Below are 24,446 nucleotides of genomic sequence, written 5' to 3'. Positions count from 1 at the left end.
AATCAGGCAGGAAATCTTCCCGTAATTCATATCGGTCGAGTTTTGGGAAAAGCGAGATGGACCATCCTATCACCATTGATCAGCAGCTGCAGCTGTTGTACATCTGGAGAGAGAAGGGCTGTGAATGAAGGGAGTTGATAATGACAAGCTCCATCAGAAGAGCTGGTCAGTCACACCCACGAGCCAGACACGGCTGAGCTCTGTAACTGTCTTGTGGAATAGCTTCAGATTTCTGGGCAGTCTAGGAACCCTCTAGCCAGTCCAAAGCTTTGTCTCATTAAGGAGTTCCTGGGTCTGTCCTGGAAGAATAGACTTAGCTCCTTTAATTTAGTAGATAATCCAGAAGGAACAAAAAAAAGTTATATTCTTTACAAATTCTACAACTAATACGGTCAATTAGTAACGGAGAGGAAGCCGTGCTAGTCTATATACTATCCAAACCAAAAAGCAGTCCAGTAGCACTTTAAAGACTAACAAAATAATTTATGAGGTGAGCTTTTGTGGGACAGACCCACTTCTTCAGACCAGAGCCAGACCAGACCAGACTCAATATTTAAGTCACAGAGAACCAAAAATAGTAATCAAGGAGGACAAATCAGAAAAAAGTTGGAAAAATATTAGAAAAATTATCATAATTTTTAAAACTATTAACATTGCTCACCTTGATAATTTTTTTTTCTAATTTGTCAGCCTTGATTACTATTTTTGGTTCTCTGTGCCTTAAATATTGAGTCTGTTCTGGTCTGGCTCTGGTCTGAAGAAGTGGGTCTGTCCTACAAAAGGTCAACACCTAAAAAATTATTTTGTTAGTCTTCAAAGTGCTACTGGACTGCTTTTTGGTTTTGACATTAACAGGTGGTTTGAATCGTGATGGGAATTTTCTAGGTCATTACAGGGGCTCTTAGGCATACTTGGCTTTACCTAATTCTTGCCTCCCTCCACCCCCTTCTGCCCCTCCGCTCTCTGATTTGCTCACCTTGATAATATTTTTCTGATTCGTCAACCTTGATTACTATTTTTGGTCCTCTGTGACTTAAATATTGAGTGTGTTCTGGTATGGCTGTGGTCTGAAGAAGTGGATCTGTCCCACGAAAGCTCACGACCTAATAAATTATTTTGTTAGTCTTTAAAGTGCTACTTGACTGCTTTTTTGGTTTGATAATGCAGTCAATTAATTCTTTTGTACGATCAGGAAGCAATGGGCTTCAACTGCAGCAAGGGAGGTTTAGGTTGGACATTAGGAAAAAGTTCCGAACTGTCAGGGTGGTTAAACATTGGATAAATTGCCGAGGAAGGTTGTGGAATCCCCATCACCGGAGATATTTATAGAGCAGGTTAGATAGCCATCCATCAGGGAGGGTCTAGATGGTGCTTGGTCTGCCATGAGGGCAGGAAAGTGAAGTTAATGACTTCTTGAGGTCCCTTCCAGTTCTAGTGTTTTATGATTCTGTGATAAATATATGGACAAAAATAAAAGCACTTGAACTTAACTAAACATAGATGCATTTTCTTAAAAACACTTGCGGAGGGACAATTAAAATATTCATTTTTAAATCAAAACATTTCTTAGATGGGGCATTGGACTAGTGGATGGAGGGGACGATGATACTGTGAAAGGTCCTGATGTGAACTGGACTTTTAACCCACTTCCTCGCCCCATTCTCATGAGCAAACTAGAGAAATGGACTCTAGAGGCAGTGAGATAGGATGGATAGACATACCCCCCACTTGAAAGACACCACACAACGAGTAGTTACCACTGTGTCACTGGCAAACTGTGGCAGCGGGGTGTGTGAGTCGTGTGATGTTTGCAGTGGTCAATGCAGTATCCAATACGGCCCAATACTTCCATTAATAACTTGGGTAATGAAGTGGACAGGATGCAAAAAAACCCTGTAGATGAGGCTAAGAGAAGAGGGGTTGCAAGCATTTTGGAGGAAAGGATCAGAATCCAAAACAACCCTGAAAAATTAGAGAATGGGGCCATCGTCTGCCAGAGGAAATTCAAAACAGGCAAGGTTTAAAGTCCCTAGGATTCCAGTCGTAGATTTCTGTGATTGTGGAGGCCCTATAGAATACGGTGAAAGAATTTGATACAGCTGTATGATAAGCTAATATTCTGGGTAACATAAACAGGATCGTGGTATGAAATGCACAGGAGGTAATTGTCCCACTCTGCTGTTCACGGGTGAGGCCTTGGTACTGGGTAAGATTCTGGAAGTGACTTGTTAGGTCAGATGTGGACATGCTGGATGGAGTCCAGAGAGAAACAACAAAACTGGTGAGACGTTGAGACAACTCGATCTATAACGAAAGATTAAATACTTGGTTGTGTTTAATCCAGAGAAAAGACAACTTGGTGAAGGAAAGGGGAATCGGATAACAATCATAAAATATTTTGAAGTTTATTATCAAACAGGGATCAAACGTTCTCCATCTTCATTGATGCTGGGACATGAACATGGACATAAATAGGGTTTATGTGCAGCAACTTCATGAGGATCAACTTTCGAAGTCTAAAGATAGTGAAGCTCTGGAGTAGGCTTCAAAGGGAAGTTGTAGAAGTCCCATCATCAGAAGTTTCTTTAATTAGGTTTGATTTGTCAGGAATAACCTAGGTCTCCTTAGTTCTACTACATCACCTGGGGATCTTCTTATGACTCCTTGAAATTCCTGCCAGTATTCCATTTCTGTCATTCTGACACCAGGAATGGAAGTTTTCTGCTTCTGAAAATCCAGAGATAAGTAAGCTGTGTGCTGATGTGGCTGCTCAGGAGGGATTCAAAGACCACCCAGCCGATAAGCAGAGCACCCACAGGTAGGTTTGGTTTCTACTGGTGGTGCAGGGTCACACACACCTTGGTGCACATAAGAAAATTTATTCCACGCCTGGATGGAAAAAGTCCACATAGGGATGGGCAAGCTGATTGTTACCTAGAGATACATCTGAGGGGTAAATACCAGCATGGGGAGGGGAATCATTGAAGGTAAGCACAAATGGGGATGCAAGAACAAGTGATTGTAACTGGTCTTTGATGAGTTTAGGCTTGAAATGAGACAAAGGTGATGCTGTGCAATGTCCATGACGGGGAACCTGACTGGCTTCAAGACTGAGCTTGGTAAGTTTCTGGAGGGTGTTTATGATGTGATTGTCTGGAGTTCCAATGGAGAATTCTTTCCCATGTGTCTGTCTCTTGCCCACATGTCCAGGATCTGCCTGGGGGAAGGAATTTTCCCCCAGATCAGATCCATAGAGATCTTGGGGGCTTTTGCTTTCACCTCCATGGGTCAATTGCCTTTTCAAACTTGAGTAAATGGCTTGAAGTATTTAAACCACGATATGAAGTTTTTGGAAGTTCAGTGGGAGATTAGGGGTTATAGGAGGAGTTGGGTGATGTTCTGAGTCCTGCCATGTGCAGGAGGTCGGATTGAATGAATATGATGGCCCCTACTGACCTATGAGATTTAGGTGCCCCTGCTGTACAACGGGAACAAAGAAAATGCCAAGTCAACCCTTCACCCCACTGTGCCTTCACTCAGACCTGTAGCGTGATGTTACCTTGTGTGAATGAATAGCCATTTGCTGCACACTGCATTTATAAAGAACTTCAGTCGAGCTACAGGACACTGTCTGAGCATGACTTCAAACCGCACTGCAGAGGATGGACACTGTGCTGGTGTTTTGAAAGAACCTTACAGACGTGCCTGCTTCCACAGAATGTTAGCGTGTCTACATGACGCAGCTTCTAGTCACATGCAATGTCCCCTCTAATTTTTTCCATCCCTGGAGGAATAAATTTTATGTGCACAAGATGTGCGCCACCAGTAGAAACAGAGGCTGCCAACTTTGGGTGCTCAGCTAACCAATGAGGGGCACCGAACCTCTCCTGGATGGCCATCCAAAGTGCTCAGCTGACAGGGAACCCTGTCAACAAGGCTCTGTCAATGTGTTGCCCCCTATCACTAAATGTCAGCATAAGTTCACGTTGCCGGCCCACGTTTTGCTGTCAGAATACTTCTGCCCCTGTGATGGGTTCTTGACTTGTGCAACAGTTTGAAGATTTTGGAATCTTGGCGAACGTGTCAGAGCTGTTCTGCTGACAAACCAGCATTCTCACTTTCCCTGGCCATGGCAAACCTTTCTGGTTCCTGGGTTATTTTAAGCAGGTGTGAATGACACGAGTTTGGTTGATCGAGTGCAAGTATAGGCATAGCCTTAGAGGGAGCTGGGTACATGACCTTAGATCATTTTGAAAATACCAGGGTGCAATCATAGAATCATAGAATCCTAGGGCTGGAAGAAACCACAGTTCATCAAGTCGAGATCCAAATGATGACGAAGCATTTATTCTTCACGGCATAAAGTGCTGTCTCGCTTAGCTCAACATGAAAAATGTACATACATGGGCAGATTGAGGCACAGGTTGTTTCTTAAGTAAATTTCAGTGGACGGTGCTGGAATTATTATTCCTAACTATTGTTCTAGTCTATCCCAGACTTTTCAGATTGGGTGGAGCTGATCTTCAGAGAAGTTGAGTGGAAGTAGAGGGTTATGTAAAAGAGAACCAGGGAAGCCATTCCATTGGACAGTATAAAATTGAAGCAGCTTCTTCGTTGTTTGTATTTACAGGTATCTTGTGTGTCCTGCCTTTTCGACTGCAAGCTTCATGGAGGAGGGCTGCTATCTTTTAACACTTCCTAGCATGACAGGCTCTCAACTACAGACTGGCTCTTAAATTGTACCGCAGAGCACACTAGAAATAATAAACATACCTGTAAGGTTCTGATGTTTCTTGTTGCTGAGCATTTGATTTGGGATTTTCAAAAGAGACTGAGTAGGGATGCCCAGGAAAGAGAAATTCCATTTTCCGACAAAAGTCAGAGCCTCACCCTTTGTTTTTGTTCCACCATAGACCAGAAAGGAGCCATAGAATGGGTCCCCGACATCCCAGAGGGGATAGAAAACTTCTGTTTTTCAGGTCTTTGTTTAATCTGAAATTGCACACTGTACCTGAGGCTCAATTCTGTTGAGATTTTCAGTTAAATCAAGTGTGTTTTCATGAAGTATTTCATTTTGAACAAAATGGCATTGTTCTAAGGGATACAGTTTTCTTCAGTTTTTTACCACTGTAGGGGCATGTGACACAAGCCCAAATGAAGGTGGAAAATGTATAAATTATTTAGGAGGAGAAACCCCAATACTTTCAATTCAACTTGTACAAAAACTTCCCCTCTGTCCTGAGTAGAGAGGAACTTTACATTGCAGAGTTAACCCGGTAGAGAAATGTTTGGCTTTCTTGGGGGTGTTTGGAGTGGAGTTGATGAATTAGATCATTAAGAGAGGGTAAATACCATAAGGTTGCCCATTCACTGCAACCTGATGGGCCTTAGATGAATGATGAGTGGACACCTCCTCTCAGGGGTGAAGATGGAAAGATTCACAGGGCAGGACGGTCTTGACTAGCAGGTTTTGCACTTCTGCAAATCAGTGTTCAACATCTATAAATGCCTAATGATCTCTCCTGTCTCGACAGATGGACATCACGGCTGGGACAGAAGTGAGAAACCAAACCCACGTGAAGGAGTTTATTCTACTGGGCTTTCCTGGAACTTGGTATTTCCGGATGTCCCTTGCTGTGCTGTTTTCTGTGATGTACATCCTAACTATTGTAGGGAACGCGTCCATCATCATCTTGGTGGGGACCCAACCGCGGCTGCACACTCCAATGTATTTCTTTCTCTGCAATCTCTCCATCCTGGAGCTGTGGTACACCACCGCATGTATCCCCAAGGCCATTGGTATCATGCTGGGCACAAATCATACCATCTCCTTCACCGCCTGCTTTGTGCAAATGTTTGTTCTGCTCTCCTTGGGTGCCACAGAATGTTTCCTCCTGGCTGCCATGGCCTACGACCGCTATCTGGCCATATGTCACCCACTGCGCTACAGCGCCCTTATGAACAGCACCATCACTGCTCAGCTGGTCCTTGCATCTTGGCTTGGTGGGTTCCTGGCTATCTCTGTGCTGGCAGTTCTAATCTCCAGATTGTCTTTCTGTGGCCCTAACATCATCAATCATTTCCTTTGCGAGATAGATTCCTGGATCGTGCTTGCCTGCACAAGCACACATTTAATTCAGCTGGCAACGTTCATTGACTCAATGGTTGTTGTTGTGGTCTCATGCACAATAACTGTCATCTCCTACCTTTTCATTATCTCCACCATCTTCAGACTCCCATCAGCCCAAGACTGGCAAAAAGCCTTTTCCACTTGCTCGGCTCACCTCACCGTGGTGACCCTCTGGTACGGTGTGGGTATTTTTCTTTTTGTCAAGCCATCTGCACAGAACTCATTGGATTTGAGCAAAACTGTCAACATCTTTAATACAATTGTAACCCCGGAATTGAATCCTTTTATTTATTCTCTAAGAAATAAGGAAGTGAAGGAAGCCTTAGGAAAGACAGTCAGGGGAATTTTAAGGGGTACTAGAAAAACCTCAATGGAGTAGAAAATTGAACAAAGTGGTCAAAACTTGAATTATACTATCCTGAAGGTAATTGATACCAGAAGCAAAAGTGTTAAGCCAGAACTATTTCAAAATACAACCAATTCCTTTTCATTTGCAGCTTCAGCCAGACCTACATCCTACCCTTCATGGTTCTAAGGATTTTGCCAGGGAGAAGAGGAAAATAGAGACAATGGATTTCAGGAAGACAGATTTGAGTGAACTCAGAGAACTGGTAGGTAAGCAGGGAAGTGCCACAAAAGGGATCTGGAGGTCGTAGTGGACCACAAGCTAAATATGAGTCAACAGGATGATGCTGTTGTAAAAAAAGCAAAGGTGATTCTGGGATGTATTAACAGGAGTATTCTGAGCAAGACACAAGAGTCCTTCTTCCACTTTTCTCTGAACTGCTTAGGCTTCACCTGGAGTATTGTGTCCAGTTTTGGGCACCACATTTCAAGAAAGATGTGGAGAAAATGGAGATGGTCCGGAGAAGAGCAACAAGACTGATTAATGGTCTGGAGAACATAAGCTATGAGGGAAGACTAAAAAAATAGGGCTTTTTTGGATTAGAAAAGAGTGGAGACATGATAGCTGTTTTCAAATTCCTAAAAGAGAGTTACGAGAAGAATGAGAAAAATTGTTCTCCTTGGCCTTTGAGGATAGAACAGGGAGCTATGGGCTTAAACTGCAGCAAGAGGGGTTAGGTTGGATATTAGGAAAATCTTTTCACCTGTCCGGGTGGTTAACCTCTGGAATAAATTGCCTAGGGAGGTTGTGGAATCTCCATCACTGGAGAAATTTAAGAGCAGGTTAGAGAGACATCTCTCAGGGATAGTCTAGATGAGTGGCTCCTAACCTTTTCAAATAATTCTATGTCACATCCACCTTTTTTCAGCTGAATCCATTGCTCATGAAAGTTTACTGGGGTTACAGTCTTACTAGAGAGGTTTTCAACCCAGCAATGTATGCACCAGTCTAAACAAGGATCAAAACCATTAATGTTTCAATCCCACCACAGAATTCACCTTCTTAGACAGCGAGCACAGACACATTTTCAAAATCTGCCCCACGCCATGCAAGGGTTTTGAGTACATGAGTAACCACTGAACACAGGCTCCTGTCTCTGCACCATTTCACCACATTCCAGCTCCAGCAGGCTCCTGTCCTGCCTCCCTCCTCCTTGCCACAGCAGGGCATGGGGGCAGGCCCCCCATCAGTTCATTCAGGCTGGGAAGCAGCATTTCATCTTCCTTGCAGCATGAGTAGGCTCCTGTGTGGTCAGCATTTCCCCTCATGGTGGCTTGGCAAAGGGGGAAACTGACCAACTTTGTGTCAGCTGGGACTCAATCAGCCTTGCTGCTTGAGTCTCAGCTGATGCAGGGCCATTAATTCCACCCCTCCCCCTGGTTGTCAGGGTTCTCTGTAAGCTGAGAACTTGGGCAGCCATCCAGGCATTCCTTCATCAGACTTCCTGGTGAAGACCAAAAGAAAGACCTCATGAAGCACCTCTGCCATTTGCAAGTTTTCTGAGATTGCTCCTCCCTCCTCACTGAGCCCTGGGCCTACTGTGTCCTTGGTCATCCTCTTGCTTCACAGAATCACAAAATTGTAGGGCTGGAAGGGACCTCAGGAGGTCATCTAGTCCAGCCCCCTGCTTCAAGCAGGATCAACCCCCACTAAGTCATACCAAATTCAAATATATATGTAGAATGTCTTCTTCTTACCCTTTCTGTTTCGAGTTAGTTTGAGCTCCTTTTGCACCTTTGTTGTTCTAATCTTGCCCCTTATGCCTGTATTGTTCACATATCTTCATCCTCTGTCTTTTGTCCCAGTTGCCACTTTTTCTACAACTCCTTTATGATTTTGAGATCATGCAAGATCTCCCGGTCAAGCCAAGACAGTCTTTTGCCTTACTTTCTGCCTTTCCCACGCAGCGGAATAGCTTGCTACCGGGCCCTTACTAGTTGAAAAATTGCCAACTCTTTTCGGTTGTTTTCCCTCTTAGCCTCCTTCCAGGACAGTCTCTTCCCATTCTGTCTGTGTGAAAATGATTGCTTCTCCCTAAGCGGAGCACTTTGCATTTGTCCTTATTAAACTTCATCCTATTAACCTCAGACCATTTCTCCAGTTTGTTGAGATCTTGTTGTAATATGACCCTTTTCTCCAAAGCAGTTACAACCTCTCCCAGCTTGGTATCAACTGCAAACTTATTAAGTGTACTCTCTGTGCCATTATCTAAATTCTTGATGAAGATAGGGAATAGATCTGGTTCCATAACTGACCTCTCTTCTGGAATCTCCCATTCATTCAAGGCTTTTCAAAGAAAAAAGCTAATGGTTCAAATACCTCCTCAACAAGCTCCTAGAGTATCCTGGGATGCATTTCTCCTGGACGTGGTGATCTGAATATATCTAATTTGTCTATGTAATTTTTACTTTGTTCTTTGTAATGGTCTTTCTGAAGGCTTGCTAGATATTTTGAATACCTCCATAAAATGATATAAAATAAACATTAGAGGAAAAAGGTGGGCAACAGACTATGTTTTATTGGACCCAAATTGCTTAGAGACACAAGCTTTCGAGTTTACTTGGAGCTCACAGAGATAAGGCATGAACAAGAGCTCCTTGTAAGCTCAAGAAGGCCACACTTTCAGGATGTGAGCTCTCTGTTGAGAATCTGTGACTCAGAAAAAGCTCCAGGGACAAGGGTGGAGAAGCAGTTGACCTTAAGCTCCCAGTGAGATATTATTGCTAAAAGCTCTATTGCAAATGTTGGGTGAATAAAGGGGAGAGTCTCAAGAAGGTGTAGAGAGAGGCTATTCTGTCTGTGCCTCTTCTGGAATCCTGTGTCTGGTTCTGATGCTGACAACTCACAAAAGATGTTACTCAACTGGAAATGGTTCGAGGAAGCAGGAGAAGAACAACTAAATGCTCAGAAAATACACTCTATTCTGATAGAGCCAGACAGCTGCATCTCGTGTGTTCACCCAAGAGGAAGTTTGGGGATGAGGGAATCAAAGTCTCTTCATTTCCAGATGAGGTAAATATATTTATATTGGGCTCTTCCATGGGGGCAGAGAAACTTGTAAGATGATTGAATGTCCAGAAGTTGAAGCTAGACAAATTAAAGTGTTAATATTTACCATTAGTGCAATTAATTATTGGAACAATTTGCCATGATGTCTCTTGGATTCTTCGAGGTGGCAATTCAGTAAAAAGGCTGCATCTTTGTCTAAAGATAAAATGTCGTAGGAATTGTTTTGAAGGGACCAGACTAGATTCTCACAATTACTTCATCTGCTTTTGGAATCTACGGCTGTATGGATCTGTGTGCTGGTGCATTCCCCTCTTACAGCAGTGATCTGTAGCTGTGTATCCCTAAATAGTGGATTGCACACAAGTCTAGGTGGTACAAATCCTTAACATTCTAAAACCAATAAAATTCACTTCCCCGGTGAGGTCTTTGTCTACAGCTAGTAATTGGAAGCCTCAACTTGTGGTATTTCTTGTGGTTTCTCAGAAGGGGGAAATGGGGCCAAGGGATCACCATGAGGAACAGTCTGAAGTTGGCCATGTCAGATGCCTTTGGGAAAAGCAACAACCACGTGCTGGTCTCTTGAGTTTTCACCTGTAAACCAACCAGACTCAGCAGAATGTGTTGATCAATCAATGGATGTCTGGGAAATGTTTCTGAGATCAGAGGTCTCCAGGGCGATGGGGAACTGAGGGTAGAGTATAAAGCAGAAACCTTCATGTGATCCTTGTAAGCAGCCTTTCATAAACAAGGTACTGAGCAGATAAACGTCTCTGGGTGCTGATGGAAAGAGATTTTAACTGATGTAGAGAGTTACAGGCTTTGCCAGAGTCTTGTGACAGTGAAGTGTGAGGTTCTCTTTTATATAGACAACACTTCACACCATTCTAGTAATGGAAGGGGTTCCTAAAATTTGAGTGAATTAGAATGATCACAGAGACTCTAAGTCCCAATCACAGTGCTACAGTGATGTAATGTGACCTTCATGGAAATGAGAATGAGGTAAGAAGTCTTCGTTGTAACTCATATAGATCTAGTAACAGAGAAATGGCCGTGCTAGTCTATATACTATCAGAACAAAAAAGCAGTCCAGTAGCACTTTAAAGACTAACAAAATAATTGATTAGGTGATGAGCTTTCGTGGGACAGACCCAGTTTTTCCGACCACAGTGTTAGCCGGTGGCCGGGTAATGTGCGGTGGGGTACCAACTATGCCCTTGTCACCATCCGAGTTTAAAACTGCGAGAGCAGGGAGCTCATCGCTGCAAGCAGCCAAGACAGGCTGACGGATTCCCCTGGGTCCTAAACAACCCAGTTTTTTACTATTAGAGCAGGGAGCTCCTAGCACTCTCACCTACAGCCAGGCTGTGGTAACCAGACAGTTACAGTTCTTTTTATTGTGCCGGCTGTGTTGGAGTGATAAAAGAATAGCAGTGGTCAGGCTTGGATCCTAACTGGTTACAAGTTTATTAAGCTACAGTTATAAGCGTGCGGTTACAAAAGGCTATTGTCTGCTTCTTATATGCTAGCAAAGTACAGGTGTTAACAAGTTACGTTACAATCCAACACAAAGATATCTGTTACCATCTAACACAATGATATCTTGATACAACAACATCTAGTTACAGAGCTCTAATTCTTTAGCTGTGCACAAGAAGAAAGGAGACCTAGCATGGGTGTATCTTACCCTCTCTGCATCTCTCGATACCAGCGTAGCCAAGCTAGATCGGTCACTGAATTCTGCAGAAAGACGAATACGAGGTTGGGCGTCCACAGTTGCGGACCTCGGGAGGCAGTCACCTGACCCGACCAGCAGGTAGTTGGTGGAATGCACTCAAAGTTAGAGTTCTGCTGGTGCCAGATCGTACTGGTCTGTCTTTGTGACGCCAGTTTGTTACAAGGGCATTTCTTACTTAATTTGCGCTTGTCAGACAAGAGATAAGCAATTTGAGAGTACAGGACATTCTTTTTGCGTGGGCGGGGACTTCCTCTTCTGGGATGGCTGTGTGGTCATCAAATTCATCAATGCCAGCTGGGGTGATTTCCTGAGGTTCCCCCCACCCCTCTTGTTGACAGTTTGGCCTGTTAGCCTTCTATCTGTACTTTCTGCTTCTCAGGGTCACGATGAGCTAGCACATCTGGGCCTCAATGAGGGCATCAAAGACTGTGCTGTCAGCAGCCATTTCCGTGCCATGTGTGCTCCTCAGTAGTGGGGTGGGGGGGCAGCAAGCAAGCTGGCTTGTAAGGGGGAGACTTTGTCTGGCTACACACAGCCACACCAGAACAGACTCAATATTTAAGGCACAGAGAACCAAAAATAGTAATCAAGGTTGGTATTTCAAGATCACACTCCTTATACAGGGTGGTAGGGTGGGGCCAGGAGAGGAGAGGCAGCAGTGAAAACAAAGTGAAGATGGAGCTGACAATCAAAGTGGGAGCAGCTGAGGAGTAGGCTGCCCTAAATCAGTTGGGGCCGGCTGATCCTACTCAGGGCTACCTTTATAAGCCCTTCTCCATGCAGGGGAATGGGAGGGTGGTTAAGGAAAGTTTGGGAGGTGAGTGAGGAGAAGGAAGGAGACTTAGAGGAACACCAGAGGCCACAAAAGAGGAGAAGAGCCTCAGCAACCCAGGGGACTGGTCTGTCCCAATCCAGGGGGGCCTGGAGCTCCACCAGAGACTTTGAAGGACTGGTCAGCTGGAGAAGCCAAACAAAGGAGGGGACTTGCTGCCATGGCTACCACTAGTGGAAGGACATACCGGGGGAATAATCTGGGGGAAGTGGCCCAGGGAGAGGAGCTGTAGGGTCAAGGGTGAAGGGAGTCAGCCCTCACAGGTGGCAGCCATCCAGGGTCCCTGGGCTGGAACTGGGAATGAATGGGTGGGGACAGGATTCCCATCCCCCTGACCGTCCCCCTGCCCCAGCAAGGGTTCATATGGTAGGGACAACGGACTAAACAGGGGACCTGGGGACCAGGAATGAGATTGACTCTTCCACAACAGGTGTGAAAGCATTACTGACAGACTGAGGCATCAGACCGGTCCAAAGCAGCTCACTTGGGAAGGGAAAAATCAAATGCGTAACTGAAAATTGGACAGCAGCTTCAGAAGGTGGTAGAACTACTGAAAAGTCTCTGAGGGTTATAGTGGAGAACTTACTGAATAGCTGTCAGCTGTATGATGAGATGTCAGCTGAGAATATGAGGTGGGGGTTTCAAACTAACCAGGGTTGGCCAGGAAACAAAAATGCCATTTTGTGAAATATGCCAGGATTTCACGTGTTGTTTTTGTTCCATCGCCAATATAAAACACTTTCAAACATGGGTCCCCAATATCTTAAATAGATGCCTTAAATATTGGTTTACATAAGTGATTTTTTAAGGTTTTGTCCTAACCAGAAATCCCATGGTACACCTGATACTTCCTCATGATGAGAACATCAGCTAAACCTAGCATCCTGGTGTGAAGTATTTCAGTTTAATCAAATGATCATACTCTAAGAACGAAACAGTTCTGTGCCATTGTTTTGACCAGCTCTAACTCTAAGTAACACACGTCTCACTGAAGGTCAGGACGGTAGAAGTTCTGTAGCAGTAAAATTCTTATCAAATTGCAGAGTGACTCAAACAAAAATCCCCACTTGTTCTTGTGCATAAAGCAAAGTTACCTTCCAAGATGATGCATAAAGCAAAAGGGTCAAATTCTGAGGCTTGTTTGGTGTGCACATAATAGAGGTAATGGACTAGACCACCAAGACAGGAAGGTCTATTATGGGGCCAGCAACCAACTTCATCCTCATGGTCCTTTGAAGATTGATGAATAGAGATCTCATCTCTACTGTGGAGATGGAAGAATGCATAAGGCAGTATGTTGTTGAATAGCACATATGTTTGATTCTTTTCTCTTAACTTTCGTAACAAACTGTTTCTTTGACATGTTGAAATGCCTTCTCACCTCTCATGTCTTGACAGATGGATGTCATGGCTGGGACAGAAGTGGGAAACCAAACCAGCGTGCAGGAGTTCATCCTCATGGGCTTTCCCGGCACTTGGTATTTCCGGAAGTCCCTTGCTGTGCTGTTTTCTGTGATGTACATCCTAACAATCATAGGGAACATGTCCATTGTTGCCATCGTGAAGAATCAAATGCAGCTCCACACTCCAATGTATTTCTTTCTCTGCAATCTCTCCATCCTGGAGCTCTGGTACACCACTGCATGTCTCCCCAGGGCCATTGGTGTCATGCTGGGCACAAGTCAAACCATCTCTTTCACTGTCTACATCCTGCAATTGTTTTTTCTCCTCTCCTTGGGTGCCACAGAATGTTTCCTCTTGGCCGTCATGGCCTACGACCGCTATCTGGCCATATGTCACCCTTTGCGCTACAGTGCCCTCATGAACAGCAACATCACTGTTCAGCTGGCTTTCTTCTCTTGGCTTGGTGGGTTCCTGGCTATCTCTGTGCTGGCAGTTCTAATCTCCAGATTGTCTTTCTGTGGCCCTAACATCATCAATCATTTCATTTGCAACATAGATTCCTGGATCGCGCTCTCTTGCTCGGACACGCGCCTTGTTGAGCTGACTACATTCATTGACTCATTCATTGTTGTCATGGTCTCCTGTGCTATAACTGTGGTCTCCTACGTTTTTATTATCTCCACCATCTTGAGAATCCCATCAGCCCAAGGCTGGCAAAAGGCCTTTTCCACTTGCTCGGCCCATCTCACGGTTGTAATGATCTGGTATGGCTCTGCCATTTTTATTTTCGTCAAGCCTTCTGCGCAAAATTCATTGGATTTGAGCAAAACTGTCAACGTCTTTAACACTGTCGTAACTCCACTGTTAAACCCTTTCATATACACTCTAAGAAACAAGGAGGTGAAGGAAGCCTTAGGCAAAACAGTCAGAGGAATAGTCAGTGGTTGTAGAAAAGCCTCGATTTGATCAAAATGACCAAAACTTTGATTATAATGACCTGAAGGTAATTGACATATGAGACAAAAATATAAATGTTATAACTCGTTAAAAATACAGACACCTCCTTTTCTTTTGCAATCCCAGATGGACCTACTTCCTACCCAAAAGCTAAAGTAGCATTTCCTAACTGCATGCCTTTCTCTTGTTGTTTTATGGCTTTTCTCATGTATTATGACAACTTTGACAGGTGAGGCACAGGGGGGAGAAGGTCTTGAATATTGCAGGATGCTAGGCTTGAATATTGCTCTACAGATATCTATGGTGGGATCCGTTAATGACACTAGCATCATTACCCAGCATTGCGCTGGTCCTTATCTGTGTTAAGTTAAAGAAAAGAAAAGAAAAGAAAAGAAAATATATATGCTTTATCTAAACGACTGTATAGTGCAGGGGTTGGGTGATGTGGTAGTGGGGGGCTGAGGGCAGCGGGTCATAGAATCATAGAATCAGGGCTGGAAGGGACCTCAGGAGGTCATCTAGTTCAACCCCCTGCTTCAAGCAGGATCAACCCCAACTAAGTCATCCCAGCCAGGACCTTGTCAAGCCAGGACTTAAAAACCTCTAGGGATGGAAAATCCACCACCTCACTAGGCAGCACATTCCAGTGCTTCACCACCCTTCTGGTGAAGTAGTTTTTCCTAATATCCAACCTACACCTCTTTAGCTTCAGACCATTGCTCCTTGTTCTGCTGTCTGACACCACTGAGAGCAGTTTCTCACCCTCCTCTTTAGAGCTTCCTTTCAGGAAGTTGAAGGCTGCTATCAAATCACCCCTCATTTAGAACTATCCTGAGGGAGAGGGAGGAATATAGACAAGTCAAACCAGTCTTACAGTTGTATGGTCCAAAGGCTCCAAAGCAGCTGATTCAGCCACCATCCTTCCCTCTTTCTCAGGGTGCAGGAGTCTCGGTTTGGGGGTTGGAAGGTGTGTTGTGGCCCAGGAGAGGGGGTGAGAGTTCCAGGATTCAGGGTAGTAGCTGGGGGCTCAGGGGGTGCAGAATTAGGTCAGGAGGTTGGAAGATGTGGGATAGCTCAGGATAGGGAGTGGGAGTACAGACGTCTTGAAAGATAGAGTGGGAGTGGAGGAGTTGGGGCAAAAGTTCAATGGCTCAGGGCAGGGACCAGGGGTGCAGGATTCGAGGCAGGCACTTGGGAGGTGTGAGAGGTGGAGAGGTCAGCACAGGGTTAGTGGTGCAGTGGGAGTTCAGGGCAGGTGCTAGGGTGTGCAGGAGTCAGGCTAGGGGTGGGGGTAAAGGAATCAGGGAAGCGGCTTGGACAATTGGGGGTCTGAGTTGGGGGGTTGCAGAAGTAAGGGCAGGGGGAGGGTGTGTGGGGGTTCATGCAGGGGATAAATTTTGGGGGCTCAGGACAAGGGGCTGGGGTGGCAGAGTTAGGCTTGGGGCTAGGAGATGTGGAGGGGCTCAGCGCAAGGGATGGGGTGAAGTTAGGGCACAAGGCCGGAGTTAGGGCAGCGGTTCAGAGGCTCAGGGCAAGGATTCGAGGGCAAGGACTGAAGGCAGGGGCTGGGAAGTGTGGGTCTGGAGAGTTCAGGGCAAGGGGTAGAGTGAGGGAGGGGCTCATGGCAGAGAGTGGGGGTACAGAAATCAAGGCAGGATGCTGATTGGGTGGGTCAGGACACGGGGAAGCACGTGGGTGTGCTGTGGCCAGGGGATGAAGGTGCAGGATTGAAGAAAGGAGGTGGAAGATATGATGAGCCTTACTGGGGCCTCCCATGGTGGAAAAGACATCACTAGTCATGTGGGGAGCACCAAGGTTCTGGTGCTTGGTTCTGGTGTCTCCTCCTTGTCATGGCATCCCCTCCAGAGGGAAAGAGGGGGAAGCTATAGCACGGTTCCTGGCTCTGGATCTTCTCTGAGCAGGACAGGTCCACAGTTCCCAGCCCTGGATTCTTCTTTGGGGTGTTTGGGATCTCAGAAACACTAGCTCCATGGACAGGGTGAGGGGCAGGCCACTGATCCAAGCCCCTCCATGGCATCTCCTCAAGAAGGGTGGTTCCTGGCTCCCTGGCATCTGCTGAGGGTGTGTGTGTGTGGTGGTGGGGTGGCAGGGGCTGAGGTTGATGGCCCTGGCCTGTGCTCCAGGGGTGAAAGGCCAAGACGGGCAAAATTTTTCTACGTTCCGGATGGGGTTCCTATGTTTGTGTGTGTCGGATGGGGTTCTTGGTTGGGCCTTCTCTCCAAGCACCCCGCCTACGTCGGGGCTGGTTGGACCATGTCTTCTGCCCCCAACCCCACCTGCCCTAGTGCAGAGCAGTCTGCAGCTCTGGACTCCTGCCTCTCCTATGGAGGGTGAGCTGGACCATGGATCCCAGACCTCCCACTTGTCCTCTAGGGTGGGCCAGCTTGAATTGTGGCTCCTGGTGCTCCTGCCTGTCCTACAGGTGGTGGGGGTGGCAGGCAGTTTGCCCTGACCCCGTGATGGTGTTGGAGGGGGTAGCGGGGTATGCTTTGTCAAGATCAGGGCTGAACTCCTGGGGTGGGGTGGAAGGCCAGTGTTCCTGTTTCTGGCTTCTGAGGGGGGGTTGCCCCAGTGGGGGTGATGTTTGGGCCCAGATCCTCCAGGGCTGCCCTCATCCAGAACTGTGGCTGAGGGCCAGGAGAGAGGGTTTAGGGCTGCAGGGCACTTCCCTGTCTGATGGCTGGCAGGGTGGACAGACCCATCCACAGATGGTCACTGTTTTCACTTTGTTTCTCCCCCGTGGCCACTCTACAGTATTTCTATTCCCTGAGCTTGCTGCCCCAGTGGTGAATCTGAATTATGTCATCCTTCATCTTGGTGGCCCTCCCTTTCCATGTTCTGGAAAACCATCAGATTTCAGGCATTCTCATTTTCCTGCCACAACCAAACTCTGATCTTGGTTCAAGTTAGGGAAAGAGGAGGTTGCAGAACAAATTAGGTGGTCCTAGCTCTTACAGTTTAGTTGGAGTTCTCTGAGAACAAATGGACTCACAGAGGCACAGACAGATGGACTCAGAATCAGACAGACACACTCTAAAATGTACTTGTAGAGTAGGGCCAAAGGAGCCAGCAGCCCAACTGCCACAGGATTTTGCAGGCCTTGCCTTAGCCCACGACAGGACTAACGTTTGTTGGATAGGGAGAGAGAAGTACTCAACAGCCCACCAATGGGTCATTTAGTTTCAGAAGGGGGAACTACCTAAGAATGAAGACGCTAGCTAAAGAAAAATGACAAGGTAGTGTACCAAAAGTGAAAGACCAACAAGGTATATGGTGACTTTTAAAACACCAAAACAGGTTCTAAAATTAAATGTGCACCCAATTTTTTTCACAAATCAGAAACCATAACTAAACCACAAAGTCAAAGAAATGGGTAGAAGCAAAAACTCATCTTTTAAAAACAGGACATTTGTAAAAATATCATTTGGCAGATAAAAAATGTTGAAGATCCACTAGCCAATGACTGAAAGACTAACACACATTTTTTTTTTTTTACGTGACACCAGTTTTCGAAATGGCATAAGAAGCTATCCCAGCAGTTCCAGTCTGGGAAGCCTAACTTCAGGGCAAGGAAAACTGGTTGAAACAATAGTAACAGAGAAGTGGCCGTGTTAGTCTGTATGTTAACAAATCAAAAAAGCATTCATGGAGCACTTAGAAGACTAACAAAATAATTTATTAGATGATGAGCTTTCATGGGGCAGACCCGCTTCTTCACATCTGGAGAGAATGATGTACTGGAAATGACAGGAAGTCTTGTGGCATCTTATAGACTCACACATATTTTGGAGCAAAAGCTTTCATGGGCAAATACTCACTTCATCAGATGCGTGAAGCAGGTCTTTGTCCACAAAAGCTCATGCTCCAAAATATCTGTTCGTCTGTAAGGTGCCCCAGGACTTCTTGTTTTTCTTGAAGATACAGACTGACACAGCTATCTCTCTGGTACTGGAAACAGTGCTGAAAGTGAATTGGCCTGATGGTTATATAACAGGGAGATATAGACCAAAGGAAAAAAAATAAAATGAAAACTGACAAAGCAGGTACGCAGGACAGAAGGGCTTCTGATTTGTCAGATTTCATTTCAGTTTTTGTTTGTATCTTTCTGGTACATAATCATTGTGCCAATTCTCTTTCCACACTATTTCCTGATCTGAAGAATTGGCTGTGCCCCACAAAAGCTCATCGCCTAATTGTTAGTCTTTAAAGTGGTTCCAAACCAAAAAAGCAGTCCCGTAGCGCTTTAAAAACTAACAAAATAATATATTAGGTGGTTAGCTTTCATGGGACAGACCCACTTCCTCAGATCATAGCCTTACCAGAAGAGACTCAAAATTGAAGGCACAGAGAACTAAAACTCCTTTCGACAAAGAGTTAATGGGCACAAAATAGACATAAAAACACTTCAGATCCACGAACCTGTTAGCTGGCATTTTAATGGAGTGGGCCATTCTGTTAATGACTTAAGATTTTGCATGTTACTGAAGAAGAATTGTCACACCACTCTTGAAAGACAGACTGACGAACTCTCTTTTCTATTCAAATTCGACACATTAACACATGGTTTGAACTGGGATGGGAAATTTCTGAGTCACTATAGGAGCTCGTTTGCATACTTGGCTTAATCTAATTCTTGACCTCCCACTCCCCTTTTACCCTTCTACTCTCTGATTTGCTCACCTTGATCAGTTTTTTTCTGATTTGTCCTCCTTGCTTACTGTTTTTGATTCTCTGTGCCTTAAATATTGAGTCTGTTCTGTTCTGGCTATGGTCTGAAGAAGTGGGTCTGTCCCACAAAAGCTCACCTAATAAATTGTTTTGTTAGTCTTTAGAGTGCTGCTTTACTGCTTTATTGTTTTGATAGAACAAAAAATAGGTTTTCTAACGTCATAGGTCAGGTTTTCATGATTTTTGCTGGTCATCTCTGGACTCTGTCCATTTTGACCTTTGTCCACTTTTTTTCCCGAAGGGTGACTTCCAGAATTAGCCACTCCAGTCCACCAAAGAGCTCACTCCCACAAAGTAGAGAGGAAGAGTTTGTTTCTTTGTCTTACTTAACACATACCTGTTTCTGTACCTCAGGGGACCATTAGACTTTGAGGCAACCACATCATACAGCTGACTACGATTCAATATGTTCTCTGCTGCAACCCGTAGGAGCTCTAAAGAAGTTTTACCCCTTACACCCTCTTTAATTTCTAATTACACATTTTTTTCCTTCCCAAATGAAGTGATTTGCACTTGTGTAGCATGAATTTCATCTTCCAGATTGTAGTCCAAATCCTCTAAATTTTCAGGGTCATTTTGAACCCTAACTCCATATTTGAAAGTGCTTGCCACCCTTGGCGTCATCTACTCCACTCCAACATTCAGCTGCCCCTGGAGAACTTTCATCCAAGAGTTTTCAACCAGCTGTCTGAGGAGATCACTGGACTCCTATTCGTGCTTTCGGAAAGACCCTGGGAACACCAGAGACATATGCAAACACTAGGGGAAAACTAATGTTGGGCCAATATTTGAAATGTAAAAGTGGGATGACTAGATTGGTGCGGAGCTCGTCTACAGAAACTAAGCCACTCTGCACTGGATAGGGAAAGATGGAAGGAAATAGCGAGAAAGGCATCAGACACCAACGGGCGCTAAGCCCACCATTATTGATGATGGTGATGAGGTCTCACATAACATTGAAAATACATAGCTAGAGTCAATTTAGCTATCCTGGGTGTTGGCATTTTTCAAATACATGTTAAGTTTATGAGACTGTACTTGGTGTTCAAAATTTTTGAAATGTCTGTGGGCTACTGAATGCCTCAATCTCACTTATAATGTTTGAATCCCGTCTTATATGGATGCAAGTGTTTGCTTTGCAACTGTGAAGTTGTCTGCTATTTGTCTGGAAAACCGCACAGTCTGGAGGGAAGAATTACCACTCAATGTACTGCAGCAGTCAAAAAAGCAAACCGAATGCTATGAACCATTAAAAAAGCGATACAGAATAAGACAGAGAATTTATTATTGCCCCTATATAAATCCATAGTATGCCCTCATCTGGAAGATTGTGTACAGATGTGGTCACCTCATCTCAAAAAAGATACATTGGCATTGGAAAAGGTTCAGAAAAGCAGAAGAAAAAATTACTAGGGGGTTGGAACAGGCACCATAGGAGGGAAGATTGAAAAGACTGGGACTCTTCAGCTAAGAAAAAAGAGAGCTTAAGGTAGGAGGGACAGCTCAGTGCTTTGAGCAATGTCCTGCTAAACCCAGGTTGTGAGCTCAAACTTTGAGAAGGCCATTTAGATGTCTAGGGCAAATAGATTATCTATATCTATATCTATATCTATATCTATATCTATATCTATATCTATATCTCCCAGGGATGGTGCTTGGTCTTGCAAAGAGGCAGGGTGTACTTGATAACCTTCTAAGGTCCCTTCCACCTGTGTGAGATGTGTATCTCCATCTGCTTGATGTGATAGAGGCCTACAAAATCATGAACACGGTGGAAAAAGTGAAGAAGGAGGTTATTTATTTGTTCCCGTAATGTAAGAGCTGGGGCTCACCAAATGAAATTAATGGGTGGCAGGTTTAAAACTAACAAAAGGACTTTTTTTTTTTTCACACAGCATGCAGAACGCCTGTGGAACTCTTTTGGCGGAGGATGTTGGGAAGACTTAGACTTCAATAAGGTTCAGAAAAGAGCTAGCGGTCAGGTCCAACAATGGCTATTAGAAACGGCGTCCCTAGCCTCTGCTTGTCAGAGGTTGGAAATGGATGACAGTAGAGGATCAGTTTGCTGATCACCTGTTCTGTTCACTCCCACGGGGGCATCTGGCATTGGCCCTGTTAGAAGACAGAATGCTGGTCTAGATGTACCTTTGGCCATTTTTATGTTCTTATGTGAGATAGAAGTTTACTATAAGAAGCGTCATTTCCTGCCCAACAAAGGAAGGCCCACAGACATCAGAGGAACCACTGTGGAACATCAGCAGATTTTATTGATTGTTCCATCAACACTCATGAGGAGGGAATATACACAAACACTCATCCCCTCGTAGTTTGAAATTTGGAGTAAGGGAATAAAAGTTTGTGACTAGAAGGGACTGGATTCCTGTGCTGCTTGGAATGGGGAGAAGGCAAGAGTTCTAAACAGAAGTAAGGGAGTTCCAAGTTATTTAGCTTGTTTTAGCCCCAAGAGACATATAATCCTGGCATATCTTGAAACCTAGGACTGAACTTTAACTCATTTATCTGTTTATTTATCTGCATGTTTATCCGCTTTAACCTCAATCTACTATAATCTTAATTATTAACTTAATTTTAAGATTAATCTTTAACTTTAATCTGCTATAACTCTCCTTTCCTCGAGTTCATAAATGTATGCATAGTTTATTATAGGATTGTTTATTTCATATAGTTTATTGTATGGTTACCTTTTATAAGAGGACTAAGGTGAAACTGACCTGCGATAAGTGACTGATCCTTTGGGACTGGCAGTAACTTGAATATGATTGTGATTTTTGGTGTAAGGGAGCATCTGATCCAAAGATAAAATCATTAGGCAGCAAGATAGACCAAAGTGTGCAGGGGGACTTTTGGTGAGATATTCCAGCTGTATTTTTGATGAATCATAGGCTCATAAAATACTAGGACTGGAAAGGACCTCTAGAGGTCGTTGAGTCCAGTCTTCTGCACTCACAGCAGGACCAAGCACTGTCTAAATTATCCATGACAGATGTCTATCTAAGATGCTCTTAAACAACTCCAATTATGGAGATTCCACAACCTCCCTAGGCAATTTATTCTGGTTATTAACCACAATCTTCTAACATTTAGGAAGATTTTCATACTGTCCAACTCTAACTTCCCCTGCTGCAATTTAAGCCCATTGCTCTTGCCCTATCCTCAGAGGTTCAGGAGACCAATATTTCTCCCTCCTCCAGCAATAAACTTTTAGGTACTTTGAAAGCTGTTATGTTCCCCCTCAGTTTTCTCTTTTCCAAATTAAAGAAACCTAATTCAATTGCCCTAGATCACGTTTTCTAAACCTTCAATCATGTTTGTTGCTCTTCCCTGGACCTTTTCCAATTTCTTCACATCTTTCTTGAAATGCGCCCAGAATTGGACTCAGTACTCCATTTGTATCCTGGTCACTGCAGAGTTGAGCAGAAGAATTACTTCTCATGTCTTGCTTACGACACTCCACTTAAAGCATCCCAGAATATTTGCCTTTTTTGAGATCTCAGCCTAAATGACACAAGTCCCTCTTGAGTTCAGAAGAGTGTAAGTGACTTAGGAGTAGAAATCCTAGAACTTTCCAAGGGACCTCTGATATTTTCTCAGCGGTAGATGGAGTGTGGTGCTTTGGCTGTATCAGTAAGACAGGAATGATACCTGTTAGCCACCTGCTGTATCTTAATGGGTCTTACAGGATAGATGAGTGGACATCTCATCTCTGGGGTAGAGGACAGGCTGGACAATGTTCAATAGCAACCATTTTTCCTTCTCTTCTCTCAGGCTTAGCATTAGACTTCTGAGGTCAGTACTTTCAAATGACCAAAAGCATCCTCAATATGTTTATATGTCTTATGATGTTTCATGTCTTGACAGAGGAATGTCATGACTGGGACAGAAATGAGAAACCAAACCATTATGTGGGAATTCATCCTCGTAGGCTTTCCTGGCACTTGGCATTTCCAGCTGTTCCTTATTGTGGTGTTTTCTGGGATGTACTTTCTGACGATCATAAGCAATGTGTTCATAATTGCCATAGTGAGGATCCACCCACAACTCCACACTCCCATGTATTTCTTCCTCTGCAGTCTTTCCTTCCTTGAACTCTGGTACACCACAGCATGTGTCCCCAAGGCCATCGGCATCAAGTTAGGTACAAGCAAAACCACCTCTTTCACTGTCTGCATTCTGCAGTTGTTTTTTCTCCTCTCCATGGGCTCCACAGAGTGTTTCCTCCTGGCTACTATGGCCTATGACTGCTATCTGGCCATATGCCACCCATTGTGTTACAGCTGCCTCATGAACAACACTTCTCTGCTCAGCTGACCTTCCTTTCTTGGTTGTGCAGGTTTCTGGCTATCTCTGTGCTGGCAGGTCTTATATGCACATTGTCTTTCTGTGGCCCGAAAGTCATCAATCATTACCTTTGTGACATTGATTCCTTGATAGCGCTCTCCCACACAGACACACACTTTGTTGAGGTAGCAACATTCATTATCTCAATCGTTGTCATGGTCTCATGCACAATAACACTGGTCTCTTACATTTATATCATCTCCACCATCTTGAGCATCCCATCAGCCCAAGGCCGGCAAAAAGCCTTTTACACCTGCTCAGCCCATCTCACCATTGTGATGATCTGGTACAGCTCCACCATTTTTCTGTATGTCAAGCCTTCAGCACAGAACTCACAGGATTTGAACAAAACAGTCAATGTCTTTAACACCATCGTAACTCCTCTATTGAAGCCTTTCATTTACACTCTGAGAAACAAAGAAGTGAAGGAAGGCTTGGTAAAGACATTAAGGAGGATAATAAGTGGCTTTGAATCCCCATGGATTTAATAGAATTGGAATAAAAATTACCAAAAATGAAATTAATTGTCTGAGATCATTGATACAGTTGAATACGAGGAAAAAGGATTAAGGAAAAGATTTTCAGACAGCCAACTCTGTTTCTTCTGGTAGCAGCTGGATCCCTACATCCAACCTCAGACTCTATTGTAACATTTCCTTAATATGTGTCGTGTCTGTTTTAGAGTTTTTCTCAATTACTGTAACAACCTGCTATTCACTCACTGATGAGCTCAAGTAGGAGGTGGCAACTTGGTTTAGGCTGAAGGTTCTGAAATGTTCGGTTTTATTGTCATTTAGCAGGATCTCTAGGTGTAGTCCTATTGCTAATTAAATGACATCCAAGAAAACTATGTGCCTAACTCGCA

General features: G+C 44.4%; 2 protein-coding genes and 1 pseudogene across 2 annotated transcripts; all 3 read left to right on the top strand.

Annotated features, from left to right (window-relative positions):
• Positions 1–5,534: 5,534 nt before the first annotated feature.
• On the top strand, positions 5,535–6,509 carry LOC142004882 (olfactory receptor 6F1-like). The gene has a single exon (XM_074982563.1). It carries the CDS (start codon positions 5,535–5,537, stop codon positions 6,507–6,509), a length of 975 nt encoding a protein of 324 aa, XP_074838664.1.
• A 7,010-nt stretch (positions 6,510–13,519) lies between these two features.
• LOC142004881 (olfactory receptor 6F1-like) lies at positions 13,520–14,482 on the top strand. Its single transcript, XM_074982562.1, has one exon. It carries the CDS (start codon positions 13,520–13,522, stop codon positions 14,480–14,482), a length of 963 nt encoding a protein of 320 aa, XP_074838663.1.
• An 8,628-nt stretch (positions 14,483–23,110) lies between these two features.
• On the top strand, positions 23,111–24,069 carry LOC142004880 (olfactory receptor 6F1-like; annotated as a pseudogene).
• The last annotated feature ends 377 nt before the right edge of the window (positions 24,070–24,446 follow it).

The sequence above is a fragment of the Carettochelys insculpta genome, chromosome 32, assembly GCF_033958435.1.
Source record: "Carettochelys insculpta isolate YL-2023 chromosome 32, ASM3395843v1, whole genome shotgun sequence".
In the NCBI taxonomy this organism is placed as follows: Eukaryota; Metazoa; Chordata; order Testudines; family Carettochelyidae; genus Carettochelys; species Carettochelys insculpta.
Note: the sequence above shows the minus strand (reverse complement) of the source record. Positions and strands in the feature narration are given on the sequence as shown.